Genomic DNA, 14,140 nt, shown 5'->3' with positions numbered 1-14,140 from the left:
CCAGATGTGGACGTTGTAGCTGCTGCCGCACCGAGCCGGTCCACCATACGATCGAACATCGACGACTTCGATCCTTTGCTTGTTCTTTCCTGATGGGAACCGGATTCAGAGCAAAGCTGACTAGATTAGAATGGAACGTACGTGGTATCGGGTGAAAGCAGCTAGGTGAGCTGCGTACAGTTCACCCAAACTCCGGCTTTCACGCTCTAGATACCTCTGACCTTCCGTGTACGGCACAAAGAGTTCCTCCATGGAAGTCTCGAGCATCGTGCTGACCGTAGCAGCTGTAGTGGTAACTGCAGACGTGGGTGCCGCGTTCAAGGTCAAGTTCAAGTCGCCCATATCGGAAGGTGACCGAGGCATAACCGATGCAACTTCATATGCCTTGAGGTCTTCCACGAGCATTGAAGTTTGCTGGTGAACCAATTGCAGGATACGTAAGAACGCAAGGTCAGAGATGCTGGCTCCCCTGTTGACTAACTGCTCCATGTATTGCTGAATCTACACAAAAGCAGCGCGATTAAATTGGAGCAAATTTTTAATGAAAACGACGAACTGATTGTGCGAAGACGCGTTGAAGAAACACCTGCATAACAAAGGGAGGATTGGGAAAGACGGCTTGCACAATCTGGGCCTCCTGACCAACGGTTGTACGAATGTCCTGAAAGAGATCGCGAAGTCCAGCTTCTGCGGTAGGCGGACTGGCATCAGGGTTGGGAAGAGTATGCCATCTGGTCGAGCAATACAAGCATGGATATTTGAGAGTAAAATTTAAGAGGAGTTTAAAGAGAGGAATGAACATACACCTCCTCTTCCATATTATTCGTTTCGCGCACCCGGTTGATGAAGAAATCGTGTTGATTGACATATACTTGAACGCACGAAGCGCCGCCATTGAAGTCGAGCAATGTCTGCGCACAATGCTAGAGATGACATCAGAAGAGGAAATATACAAAGCAATCACTAGAAGACACACATGCATCATCTTTGGGTCACCTTTGCGATATGCGCGGTCGAATAAATGGAGCACATCCTTCTCAAACTTTTCACAATATCTGTCGATATTTTCTCTCGTCTAGTGTAACGCAATCTCATCAGCATAGGCATAGGCATAAGTAGAGGAGTATATTACTGGCCTTGTCCGCATGTGGAAGGTCGACCTCCTTAGCGACAACATTAAGACGTCTTAGGAGTACCGCAACCTTACGTCTCCCGTCTTTGCCACCCTCTTTCTTCAGAGAGTCTATCCGCGTTGTGTCATCTCGAGCAAACTGATTGTAGTAGTCGATGAGATCATGCGCCGCTTGGGCTCGTTGTCGTTGCTGGTGCACGGATTCAAGCTGATCACCTATGAAAATTTCAGCCTAAAGCAGTTTCAGTGTCAATATGCTCTCACCAATTCGGATGGCCGTGCGCCCGACCTCATTCATCTTGCTTTCCATGCCGGAGAAAGATTGGCCAACTGCCTGGATTTACATGAGCTCGCACGAGAAATAATTAGCGGGGCGCTCACCTCAAACCCCTTATTGAGCTCGGACATCTTCTTGGAATACTCTCTCTCGGTCGTCCGAACAATCTTCTCCATCTGCTCCGTTTTAGCTTGTACATCCTTCCTGACTGCAATGAGCTTGTCTACCGCTGCCTCGAATGTGCGTATGAATGGCTTGGGATCGAACGCTAGAACATCGCATACTGAGTGGTAGCATAGGTGATTGTATACAAGAACTTACGTCCTGAATCGGCTTTGGACTGTGCAATAAGCTTCTCCGAGACTAGTCCTACGAAATCCTTGACGTCGAATTTCCTCTACGCCACCAATTCAGTGGCGAGTGGGAGCAATGAGACAGAATAAATCCACCTCAAAGGTTTCGAGTCGTAACTGGTCTTGAACGGAGGGATCGAGAGACCTCGCCATGGTCTGACGGATGATGCTGTTCAACCCTGAATTAGAATCTCACATCGCCGGTAATCCAGAGGGCTTGATCACGGTACTCGGTCGTCTGCTGAGACGCCGGAAAAGAGGCCGGAATGCTGCCAGTGAAAGTAATTTCGTTTATTTTGGCTCCGAGTCGCTGCCCGCGACCATGGAGAACTCGCATCCCCTCAAAACACTTCTCCAACTGCAGCTTGCCTCTGATGCCTCTTCTGTCTTACACCTTCCCTATGTCCTGGACTTTCTCAGCCCGGAGCACTTTGGTCCTTCTCCTCATACGCAGAAATGGGCCGCAAGAATAAACTCCTTGCTACATTCTAAGGACTCATCCGCACGGTGGGCGGGGCTTTGTGTTGCCTTTCAGACCTCTGTATGCTCCAGGGATATTATGATTGAACACGCCCAGGGCTGGATTGGCGTTGCATTGCCCATACTTTCAGTCCGTACATCCGGCCCTGTATTTATCGCATATCCTTATGTTGTTTATTCAAGAAAGACGAGCCTCCACCTACCTTGAAGGCCTCTGTCCGACTCTTGAGGCGTATATTCTCCACCACAGTGAACATAGCCGAGTTTCAACGTCAACTCTGCCTACCGAACGTGCCCAAATTCAGTTCCGCTCTGATTGAACTTGTGCAGAAAAAGCCAGAAGAGGACTTGAAGGTGAGTGATGCTCTCCAGCATGGTTTATGTTTGATCAACTCCACACAGTTACTGGCCCTAGCAGCCCTTACGCATCTAATACCTCTGTATCCCACTCTCCATCGGAGTCTGCACTCCTCTCTGTCTTCCCTGGCTTTGAAGTTCTTGAACGGATCTTCACCCCGACCAACGCCGGAATCCCTAGCCAAAGGCGCTGCCCGGTTGTATGCCACGCTGCACGTCACCGGCGGGAAAGTCGGTGCTGGAAACATCTGGCGTACCTCTTTGGACGAGACGCTGTCGTTCGCATGGACGGCCCTATATAACTTGCGTACGACTTATGATACTAGGAGTATGTTTTGCATTATCGTCTTCCACCTCTTGAGCATAATTTCGTGTAGATCAGAATGGAGCTCCCCCTTACCCGTCGATGTCCGTAGAGGATCCTATTATTTCGATTCCTCTGAACATGGATCGTCTACGCGCAGCCGCATACATACTGTGTGATCTCCTGCTGTGCGTCTCATGGCGTTCTGTGACTGATAATAGCTAATGTACGGCTCAGATTCCCCACGCCCCGCCCAGTCATCGTTCCTGTGGGATCCCTCGTGAAGCTTTGTTCAACTATGTTGCGTTGTACACCAGAAGAGCAGGTATGTGGCGCTACGGTGGGCTTCTACGAGTACTAATGAACGTAGGCTGAAGGTCAATTTGATTCCGCCACTCGTGCAATGGAAGTCGCAATCATCCCAGCAATATGGCGTGTTGCCTGCGACATCCTCATAGCTCTTTCCGAAAGGTAGTAGTTATTGCTTATGGGGCGTAGCATTTGCTCACAGAGATGATAGTGTCCATTATCATTTATCGCTATATTTGCCTCGACTTCTGTCAGTATTTGCGTATCACCTGGAGCAAGAGCGCACCCCGTAGGCCCATGAGTTCAGATGAAATAATAAAGACTAACCATCGTAAAGGTCTCAACGGCTCTGCTTACTGCGAGCCATACCACCCCTGCTATCAAACGCAACTCACTTTCACGACACGGTTCTTGCCTCGCGCTTAGCGAAAGTGATATTGACTACTGTCACTACCCTCTTGACCCCCTCGTCTCAAGCGTTGGCCGATAGAGACGCCACAGCCTCAAAGAATAGGAGCAAAAGAGCTAAGAAAAGAGGGCGAGGTTACGAGGGCGACGAAGTCTTCAAAATAGCCGCCGAAATTGTCTGTTCAACTCCAGAGGAAGGCGAGGGTCTGCTAGTCGCACTAGATGGTAGGTATCCGATACATTATCCCATGTCTTAGTCCTGATACACTGCCGCTTCAAGCTTTGCACTTGCTCATGCAGAATTCGCTTCTCTCCCCTCCCGTGTACTCGATCGTCAGCCGTGCACTTCTCGCAATTCTTATCGCCCTACCACAAAGATCGCCTTTGTCCATCGCACCGGATTTATCGTTGCATGGGAAGCTCTCAGACAAACTGAGGTTTATCTGCACCAAGATGGCAACGGGCACTAGCAGCACGATGAGCAGAAGCCTTAGTCTTGTCATTGGCGCGATACCCCCCGATGGTGCCGGCGCCGTGAGTCGACCCATTCGCGTGATCCGTCAAAAGCGACTGACCCTGTTCTCTGATACAGTGCGGCGCGGAAAGTCGGCGTTGTCTCGATCTGCTCCTTCATCCGCGTGTACCGCCCCTTGTGCGGTCGATACCGCATGTGGAAACGTTGTCACTGTTCCGCGAGGAAGAGGGCGATGATGAAAAGGGCATCCGGAAATCGCTGGGTCTAAGTTCAGTCCACGACGGCCCCTTGTTCGCCTCATCGTCTGCAACGCCACCGGCGGTTGCACGCGATCGTCCCGACGGCACCGTCGTGCAATCGGGCTCTTCGCGGGATGCGGAGTCCGCATTCATTCTCAGCGCCGTGAACCTGGAATCCACAGTCCAGACGCGTGCGGTTTCATCGAACCTAACCCAATCAATCCCGTCTTTTTCGAGTACGCCAACTCCGACGAGCATCGCATCTGCGGTCAAGACGACTCCTGATAGCTCGATGGGCCAACATGGGTCAAATTCCCCGCAGCTGCAGGAATCAACCCCCATGCCGTCCACAGAGGCACTGTACGCTAAAACAAACCAGGCAATTGGAGCCTCGGTTAGTACCATTCCACCATCTTTAGACTCATTTGATACAGTCACGGTGATTGGGAATGGAGAAATGGATCGGGACGAAGACGAACCAATGCCGACCATTGACATGGGCTCCGATTCTGATTCTAATTAGCAGAGGTACCAGTCGCATCTCTGAGTAGAAATCTGAAAAAATTTATGTGCTGCACGTTGTGCTATGTCCATCGGTACCTCAGCTATGTCTTGACGCGCTTACGACGTTGTCCCTTCACATCGATGTCCAAACTCTCTTCATCAGACTCTATTGGCTGGCGACCCCTGGGCGACTGAGTGATTATGGGTATCTGGTTATACGCCGGTATACCGTAAATACGTTAATTGACAACTACTAAAAAATCACGATGGTCATACCTGTTCAATGAACGCAATTGCGACGAGGTTGTCGGGATCGATCGCCTTTGCGCGTTCTAAGTGCGTTTGCGCATCGCGCAACAGGCCATTGTCCCATGGGCGTTCTAGCAGGAGAAAATTGTGAGCGAATAAGATTGCACGCTTTATGCTACGGACCGTGATTCGGCACTTGTTCGCCTAGCTTGGGCTGCGCAAGATACAGGGCAAGGAGGCCCGCATAAATGTGTAGAACTGGATTGTCTTGGTAAGGAAAAGACGGCAGATACCTACACAGCGGCTCAGAAGACATAACATCTATGATATAGATTGGCTACACTGACAAGTCAATTTCATCCAGTGCTCTTCTGTACATACCGCATTCTATCAACCGCAAAACAAGCTCTTTCAGAATAGCTTCGCGCTGTTTCACAAGCTCAGCCGAGCCTCGCACCGTACAGGACACAGCTCACCTCATCGGGATGTTGCCGCATCATGGCACTTAAGAAAAGAATGCGTTCATTATCCGAATGCAATGTATCCTGTGAGTGTCCTTCAAGGACGTGCACAGACAACTTCCACATGACCTTCCAATCAATCTCCTTACATCGTATGAGGATTGTCCATGCTCGGCGAGCGCGTGCGATATCATTTCGGTGTAGGCAGAGCTGGAGGATGTCATATAAGCGGCGAATATGCACCTTTCTTGCTGTGGTTGGTTGTCTCGAGTGAAGGGGGGCGAAAAGGAATGAGTGCTGCGCAGACGACATTCATACTTGCCTGTACGTTGCCAGGCTCAAGCTGGGAGGCTCAATGTCAGCGGCACTTGGAGTAGAGGAGTGCGAGTGGGCCCGCAGTGGTGGTTACCTGCAAGTTGCGCGTGATACGATCGCACTCAAGCAACCTCGGTCTTAGTATTGCCGCTCCTGTCTTACCACATTCCAGTTACATCTCTGCGCAAGTCAGTTCCCAACTGCATCTTATAACGCGTCCATGGACGACGACATTTCTCTTGGAGCATCCGTATGGGGTGCTCCCGCATCCCCTGTGGCCATTAGGCCGATTGTACCCTCATTCCCATCCGCCGGGACCAGCAATGACGGGTTTGATGACTTTGATAACTTCGAGACACCCCCAGAGACCACTTCAATGTCTGCAGATGATGCAGACGATGATTTCGGAGACTTTGGAGACTTTGGAGAGCCACAGGAAGTCAGGTACACCTCCACGTTCGAAGAGGATGCTGGGTTCGGAGCCGACGTACGGATACCTGGTCCTTCAGGCATCGATTGGGGACCTCTACAAATCAATCCAATGCCGTCGAGAGAGGATTTGCAAAATCAGGTCGATGAAATATTGGGTCCGCTGTGGGCGAGCATCGACCTTACTCGCCTATCAGAAGAGGACATCAGACAGGCTGAAGGCCTGAACCAGACTTTGGTCACTCCTCAGAGGTAAATACTGTCGATTTCTCTATTGTAGCACCTGTATCTTAAATCCCAGATTGTTCCAGTCGTGAACTGTACAAGATTCTCCTGCCACCATCACTGCCTGCGTTGCAGCCTGTCAATTGGACGCGCTCTCGTATACGGCGACGACATCTGATCTCGCTCGGCATTCCCGTCAACCTTGATGAGGTCCTTCCACGAGCCAACGGGAAACTACCTGCTCTCGAAATTACTACGCGGCCAATGTCAGCTCCACCGGGCCCTCGAACGGCGCCTGTTTTGAGATCTGTTGTGTCCTCGCAGGCAGGTACGCCGCGTCCCGGTACACCGCGCGCCGGTACACCACGTCCGGGTACCCCACAGACCAGCATCGGCGCAACTTCCTCGGTCGCGGCGCAATTGCGCCTCGGGCCCATGCCAGAAATTGACGAATCTAAGATTTTGTCGTTGCTCAGTCTGGATTCAGGTCTGTACAACATTGTCGTCCTCGTTTAACGTGCTCATTATCTGCGCAGACAAGCTCACGTTGCTGCCGTTATCTACACTCGAGAAGTATCTGTCTGATATCCAAGCGCAGACGATTCATACATCGGCTGCTCTGACCTACTTTCTGCAGACGCGGGATGCTTTGCGACAGGATTCAGACACATATAATAAGTTAATTGGAGAATTAGTGGGCGAGGCACAGAAGATAAAGACAGGCAAGCGGGTTGCGGGTAGCAGCAAGAGGAGCACAATGACATGAGCACCTGTGTCGACACAGAACGCTATACTAGTTAGCTCGTGTAGAAGCGGTCGAGACGGATTGATTGACTTCTCATAGACTTCTTGATTTACGCATACATACGAATCATGTGACCGATCATTGGCACGCTTTTTTCCTTGCGAACGCGATCGAGCTGAATATCCTTTGGGCTTTTCTGCCTGCTACGTTCTCGGACGCGGGACACGATGAATGTCTCTCGTTCCTACCCGTCGACCGTGAGCAGCGTATCGTTCTCATTCCTGTCTCCCGAAGATGTTCGACGCATTTCCGTCAAACAAATCGTCAACCCCATCCTCCTCGATGATCTGAATCGTCCGAATATTGGCGGTTTGTACGACCCTGCCCTCGGACCTAGTGAGAAGCAAGATATGTACGTCTGCTCAATGGCCTAGCAGTGGACTAAATCTGAACGGCTCGCACAGTTGTGCCACATGTCGGCTCACATATTTTACCTGTCCTGGCCACTTTGGTCACATTGAGCTTCCTGCGCCAGTATTCCACCCTTTATTCATGGTCAACATGTATCACCTCCTTCGAGGTACCTGCTTGTTTTGTCATAGGTTCAAAGTGGACAGAAAAGTAGTGAGTACATTACGAACGTCTTTGAGAGTGCTCCTTTCATGCTCCGGGTGTTACTCCAGATGTGCAGATATGTAGCCAAAATACGGCTACTGGAGCATGGTTTTCTTATTGCCGCGAAAGCTTTGGACGACGTTCATGTCAACACGACGAAATCACGGCGAAAAGACGAAGATGAAGAAGAGGAGCCCACTGAAAGCGATCACGCTTTCGAACAAAGGATAAACGCCTATGTCGCGGTCCATTTGGCTGCTGCGTCTGGAAGCAAACGAGACTCGTACAAGGATAGTCTTGTATTCCAAGCTCGCAGGGAGGTAATCGACGAGTTCTTGAAGACGACCATGCTCAAGAAATGTAAAAACGCGAACTGTGGCGCGTGAGTGACTTATTCTAATGGGCTCCTCCGGAAACTCATGCTTCCTGTCTGTTCAGCCACTCGTATTCCTTCCGAAAAGAAGGGTATACGAAGATAATCGAATACGACTTGTCCACCAAGCAAAAACAGCAGCATAGCTTCGTTGGTTTGAAGAGACCGAACGTACTAGCCGATCAACAAAAGGGGAAGTCATCTGTGCAGAAGGAGTGGAATATGCTGGATGACGGCGAAGAGTCTGAAGACAACTCAGAGACGTCCGAGGGTGAGGATGTATTCTCCGATGCGGACGACGCGGAAGCCAAAAAGGACAATGCTCCACAGCTTCCCAAGTCAGCAAGCGGGAAAGTAAAAACAGCTCGTGGGCGAAACGAGCGTGTAATGCCTCCTGAAGAGTGTCGAGCTCATTTGCGACGGCTGTTCGCAAACGAATCGGTGATGTGCTCTCTTCTTTATGGTCGACATGGTCCCTTTTCACCATTATCAAAACACAATCTTTCGTTCGCTTCCGTCGATATCTTCTTCCTGGATGTCTTACCTGTCAGTCCTACCAGGTTCAGGCCACCTGCAAAGATGGGTGAGATGCTGTTCGAACATCCGCAGAACGAACTGTTGGCAAGGGTAATTACAACGTCCTATCGTCTTCGTGATCTCAACGAGACCCTCCGAACTGCGTCGCTGAAAGAGTCTACCGTCGATGAAGCTTCCAGGAGACGGATATTGCAGTCTCTGCTTGACGGTCTGATTCAACTACAAGTTGATGTGAACAGCTTCATTGACAGTAGCAAGAATCCAGCGCCGATACGACAGGGGAGACTTCCCCCGGCTGGTGTGAAACAGGGTCTGGAGAAGAAAGAGGGTCTCTTCCGAAAGAATATGATGGTACGTTGATGAAATCAAGGTGGCGACAAAATAACTCAAGTCAAGCGTATACAGGGAAAGCGTGTTAACTATGCTGCTCGTTCGGTCATCTCCCCAGATGTTAATATCGAACCAAACGAAATTGGGATCCCGCCAGTGTTTGCTCGGAAACTGACTTTTCCCGAACCTGTTACTCCCGCCAACTTCCATGAGCTACGCCAGTATGTCATAACTGGACAGAGCGGCTATCCAGGTGCGTCAATGGTTGAGTACGAGGATGGCCATCTACAGTTCCTCGTAGGTTGTGCTTTCCTTTCGTGATATCATCTGCAATAATTCTCTTTTTAGGATAAATTGAGCGTTGAGCAAAGAACCGCTATCGCCAATCAGCTACTGACGCCTCAGGATGGCAGTCACGGTTCAATCAACCGTTCCGGACTCTACACTCGGACGCCTGCTGTCAACAAGAAAGTTTATCGCCATCTCCGAGACGGTGATATCCTTATTCTCAATCGGCAGCCCACGCTTCACAAACCTAGCATGATGGCTCATAAAGCGCGAGTTTTGCAAGGAGAAAAAACGATTCGAATGCATTATGCCAATTGGTTCGGGTTATTTCCCCCTTTTTAGTATTTCCTCGCTTACCACGTGTCACAGTAACTCTTATAATGGTGAGACTATATCCACGAGCTTACGGTGTTGACTGAACGTTTACGTGTGTAGCCGACTTTGATGGCGATGGTGGGTACTTGGCGTTCATTATTTTTGGACCTTGTATTGACAATGCGGATCACAGAAATGAACATACACTTCCCTCGTAGGTCATATTAAAATTCTTCGGGGGTAGGATACTAATCCATCTGCAGAGAATCAGGTTGCTCGTGCGGAGGCTATGTACATCGCTAACACTGACAATCAATATCTTGTGCCAACGTCGGGGAAACCACTACGTGGTCTCATCCAAGATCATGTGGTAGCAGGTGTCTGGATGACAGCGCAGGATTCGTTCTTCACGCGTGAGGAGTATTTCCAGTTACTGTACGGGGCACTCCGTCCTGAAGATGAGGCGGGACATCATAGCGGCCGATTACTTACACTTCCGCCAACTATATGGAAACCTAAGCCCCTTTGGACGGGGAAGCAGATCGTACGCTCTATACAATTCCATGCAATTCTGACAGTTCTGATAGTCTTCTAGATATCCACGGTCATGAAAAACATCACGCCCAGCAGTTTTGAGGGACTGAATTTGCACTCCCAGGCGAAGGTGCCTGGACATCTATGGGGAACGGATTCCCAAGAAGACAAAGTCATCTTCATGGATGGCGAACTGCTTTCGGGTGTTCTGGATAAGTCTGCCTTTGGAGCGACAGATTTCGGTCTCGTGCACTCGGTATATGAGTTGTATGGCCCAGATGTTGCGGATAGCCTCCTTGGGATTCTAAGTCGACTTTTCACCAAATTCCTTCAGCACCGAGCGTTCACCTGTCGGATGGACGATTTGGCCCTCACACCAGAAGGCAATGCAAAGCGAGCAGAACTGCTACGGAACGGCGCACAGCTAGGGACTGTGGGCGCAACGGACAACTTCCCCTCCCTGGCATCGGTTTCGGAGGACGAAAAGCCGGCTATGCTTCGCTCGTTGTTGGAAGACGTCCTGCGCGATGACAACAAAATGGCCGGACTGGATATGACGGTTAAGGGCAAATTGGCCAAATTGACGAAATCCATTGCTGACGCCTGTATGCCCCACGGTCTTCTGCGCCAGTTCCCTCATAACCATATGCAGACCATGACACTTTCTGGCGCCAAAGGGAGTGCTGTCAATGCTCAGCAAATATCGTGTGCGTTAGGTCAGCAAGAACTAGAAGGTCGTCGCGTTCCTGTCATGGTTAGCGGCAAGACACTGCCCTCTTTCAAACCGTTTGAAACTAAGGCTATCGCTGGTGGTTACGTTGCAAGTCGCTTCCTGACTGGCGTCAAACCACAAGAATTCTTCTTCCATTGCATGGCTGGTCGAGAAGGTTTGATCGATACTGCCGTAAAGACGTCGCGATCGGGCTATCTTCAACGATGTCTCATCAAACACCTCGAGGGTGTCCGTGTCCATTACGACAATACCGTTCGGGGAAGCGATTCTTCCATTTATCAATTTCATTATGGAGGCGATGCGCTGGATGTTACGAGGCAGAAGCATTTGCTCCAATTTGAGTTTATAGCACGGAACGATGTGTCCCTCGTCAACCGATATCGGCCCAAGGAGCTGTCTTCCGTCATCTCGGAGGAGGCTGTTGATTATATGAAAAAGGTTCTCAGATACAAGGACAGGCCGTCAAAACGAGACACGTACAAGCCGGCGCTTTCGATCTACAATCCAAGCCGCTACCTAGGGAGTACGTCGGAGAGGTTCGCTGAGAAAGTAGAGGAGTATGTAAAGAGGAATCCCCACGGTTTACTGAGGAAGAAGCACCAAGAGGAAGGGATGCAGATTCGGCGAAGGAAACCACTTCTCCCCATGAAACATTTTAAATTGCTCGTAAATGTTAAGTATATGCGTAGCTTGGTCGACCCAGGAGAAGCAGTTGGGCTGCTCGCGTCGCAGGGGTATGTCATCGTCTCCCTTGAACAGTTCACCGAGATTGACATTAATATATCAGCGTCGGCGAGCCATCGACGCAAATGACACTGAATACCTTCCATTTTGCGGGTACGTTCTCTAGCGCATATGTGGGCCCCACTCTGACCATTTGTAGGGCACGGAGCCGCAAATGTCACTCTCGGTATTCCTCGTTTGCGAGAAATTGTCATGACGGCGTCTACAAAACCCAAGACGCCATCAATGACCATGCAGGTCCGCCAGGGAGTCCCGCTTTCAGACATCAATGAATTTTGCAAGAAGGCTACTCGTCTCGCTCTCTCTCATCTCGTAGACAAGGTCGTGGTCAAGGAGCGACTCACAGCACTTGGCGAGACGAGGACCAAAGACTTCACGATTGAGTTGAAGTTCTACCCGAAGGCTGAATATCAGGCCGAGTACGATGTGCAGCCTGCGGAGATATTAGCCGCATTCGGTTCCAGGTTCCCGCTAATGTTCAAGAAAGAGATACAATCGGAGATGAAGAAGCTGGATGCAGACCTCAAGAGTCAAATGAAAGAGCTGGGAAAAGGCAAGGCTGTGCGAGATCGGGCCCCGACTCGTGGACCCGATGGTGCCGAGGTAGACGACGACGATGCCAATGAGGGAGGAGGTGCGATAAAAGATGATGACGAAGCGAGTGAAGTTGGAGACGGGGATGCTACCGCTGCTAAGCGGCAACGTCAGACGAAAGAACAGGCTACGTACGATGATGATGAAGACGATGATGAGATGGAGTTAGGGGAATACGACGATGCGGAAATTGAGGCGGCTTATGCATCACAAGCTGGCGATAGTGATATGGAGGATGACGGGGACATTCAAATTGACGAGGATTTAGTTGCCGAAGTGGCTAAAGTCGAGGGGTTATTCATGGAAAATGTGCCTCCTGCGACATCATTCAGCTTCAGTGACTCCGCTTGTACTATTGGACTTCAGGTGAGCTCAGCGTAATTTGGCCTTGAGGAGCTACGTCTCACAGTTCGGGAGCAGTTTTCTGCTTCTATGCCCAAACTGCTATTAGTGGGGATTGTGGAAAAGGCGTGCGTCAAGACTGTGGTCCGCGAGATTCCGGGGATTACGGACTGCTTCAAAGGCGAGGAAAGCGGCCCAGCAGGAGACCCCAAATATACTGTGAGCGCCTTTGGACCAATGAATGGCCCGGATATGGGCTGATATGATTTGTTCCATGTAGCTTACGACAAACGGGTCTAACATTCCCGGACTGTGGCAGTTTGCATGCAGAGACGCTGACAGTATGATCGATGAAAATGGGATCTATTCGAATGACATTTATGCAATCCTTTGCGCATATGGAGTTGAGGCGGCACGAGCCACAATTCTTCGGGAGATTGGCGGCGTCTTTGGGGTTTACAAGATTGATGTCGATTCTCGCCATCTTGAGCTAATAGCTGATTACATGGTGAGTCCACAGGGCGCGGCCGTTCCCGATGTCGGACTAGATGCTTAGTGTTGATTGACAGACCTTCGATGGCGGGTATAAGCCCTTTAATCGTAGGGGCATATCGACAAGCCCGTCGCCTCTGCTGAAGGCATCGTATGAGACCACCGCCGCATTCCTATCCGATGCCACGCTGCACGGCGATTTCGATGATCTGACTACACCGTCTGGAAATATCGTGATGGGGCGACTTAATCTGACAGGAACGGGCGTTTTCGACGTCGTGATGCCTGTCGCCGAGGAGACACGGGGAGACGCGCAAGGGTTTGCACATCATCGCTCTGGCTCGTCCCAAGCAACTGAGTAGCTTACGGCATGTAATATGATGATTATTTGCTATAGTATGCGGTTTCCTTCGATCTAGTTCCCAATGTGGCCGGAAACCATCATTGATCACGGTGATCGAATGGTGTCCAATCGAGTGGTCCCAGCCCAGAATCTGCGCGCGAATGGCTCCTCCTCCGATGCCGGAGATCAGCACGCGCATGGCCAATGCGGGTCCCTGAATGCATCCTGGCAGAGGGATCGCGAACGGGTGCGAGGCGGGAACAAATCCTGCGACCAGGAAACGCGACCTATGCACCTTCGCGGAATCTGTACAGAGTCCAACCAGTTTCATCCCCCGCGCAATATAACCCGGTTGGGATGTCTCTGTCAATGCGCTCCGACGAAAAGACCGATGAGAACGGGCGGAGATATGCAATCTGGCGCAACGGGAGGAACACTTGGATACCAAACTAGTCAAAGCTAACCAGCTCGGCTTCTCCTCTCTGGTCCTCCCGCGAGCTTACGACACACTCCCCTAGTCATGTCCTAACCATGCGCACGAATACGAATAACCTGGGTAACCCGCTCATTGCCGTCACTTCTTTTGGGCATATTCCAGGAAGGGGCAGACAGCAACGCGATCTTGGATATATCTCTGA

The 14,140-nt window shown here is 50.6% G+C and overlaps 5 protein-coding genes across 5 annotated transcripts; 3 read left to right on the top strand and 2 right to left on the bottom strand.

Annotated features, from left to right (window-relative positions):
• Positions 1-120: 120 nt before the first annotated feature.
• Positions 121-1,915, bottom strand: FIBRA_07785 (uncharacterized protein; the record flags this gene model as incomplete). The annotated part of the gene is made up of 9 exons (XM_012329451.1): positions 121-501; positions 557-731; positions 805-923; positions 977-1,075; positions 1,161-1,348; positions 1,397-1,466; positions 1,514-1,677; positions 1,731-1,806; positions 1,859-1,915. The coding sequence occupies 9 exons, from the start codon at positions 1,913-1,915 to the stop codon at positions 121-123; spliced, it is 1,329 nt and encodes a 442-aa protein (XP_012184841.1).
• Positions 1,916-2,084: 169 nt separating this feature from the next.
• Positions 2,085-4,857, top strand: FIBRA_07784 (uncharacterized protein; the record flags this gene model as incomplete). The annotated part of the gene is made up of 10 exons (XM_012329450.1): positions 2,085-2,372; positions 2,426-2,596; positions 2,645-2,927; positions 2,977-3,091; positions 3,141-3,228; positions 3,274-3,374; positions 3,424-3,501; positions 3,550-3,845; positions 3,901-4,154; positions 4,213-4,857. The coding sequence occupies 10 exons, from the start codon at positions 2,085-2,087 to the stop codon at positions 4,855-4,857; spliced, it is 2,319 nt and encodes a 772-aa protein (XP_012184840.1).
• An 82-nt stretch (positions 4,858-4,939) lies between these two features.
• On the bottom strand, positions 4,940-5,584 carry FIBRA_07783 (uncharacterized protein; the record flags this gene model as incomplete). Its single annotated transcript, XM_012329449.1, has 5 exons — positions 4,940-5,047; positions 5,115-5,218; positions 5,271-5,380; positions 5,435-5,514; positions 5,564-5,584. 5 exons carry the CDS (start codon positions 5,582-5,584, stop codon positions 4,940-4,942), a joined length of 423 nt encoding a protein of 140 aa, XP_012184839.1.
• Positions 5,585-6,083: 499 nt separating this feature from the next.
• On the top strand, positions 6,084-7,283 carry FIBRA_07782 (uncharacterized protein; the record flags this gene model as incomplete). Its single annotated transcript, XM_012329448.1, has 3 exons — positions 6,084-6,544; positions 6,604-7,004; positions 7,054-7,283. 3 exons carry the CDS (start codon positions 6,084-6,086, stop codon positions 7,281-7,283), a joined length of 1,092 nt encoding a protein of 363 aa, XP_012184838.1.
• A 206-nt stretch (positions 7,284-7,489) lies between these two features.
• Positions 7,490-13,521, top strand: FIBRA_07781 (uncharacterized protein; the record flags this gene model as incomplete). Its single annotated transcript, XM_012329447.1, has 16 exons — positions 7,490-7,674; positions 7,727-7,796; positions 7,865-8,259; positions 8,316-9,138; positions 9,193-9,414; positions 9,466-9,722; positions 9,775-9,788; positions 9,841-9,858; positions 9,914-9,934; positions 9,984-10,264; positions 10,316-11,721; positions 11,775-11,824; positions 11,871-12,691; positions 12,746-12,886; positions 12,948-13,175; positions 13,237-13,521. 16 exons carry the CDS (start codon positions 7,490-7,492, stop codon positions 13,519-13,521), a joined length of 5,217 nt encoding a protein of 1,738 aa, XP_012184837.1.
• Between the last annotated feature and the right edge of the window lie 619 nt (positions 13,522-14,140).

Source organism: Fibroporia radiculosa, assembly GCF_000313525.1.
Source record: "Fibroporia radiculosa TFFH 294 genomic supercontigs, scaffold16192, whole genome shotgun sequence".
NCBI lineage: Eukaryota > Fungi > Basidiomycota > Agaricomycetes > Polyporales > Fibroporiaceae > Fibroporia > Fibroporia radiculosa.
Note: the sequence above shows the minus strand (reverse complement) of the source record. Positions and strands in the feature narration are given on the sequence as shown.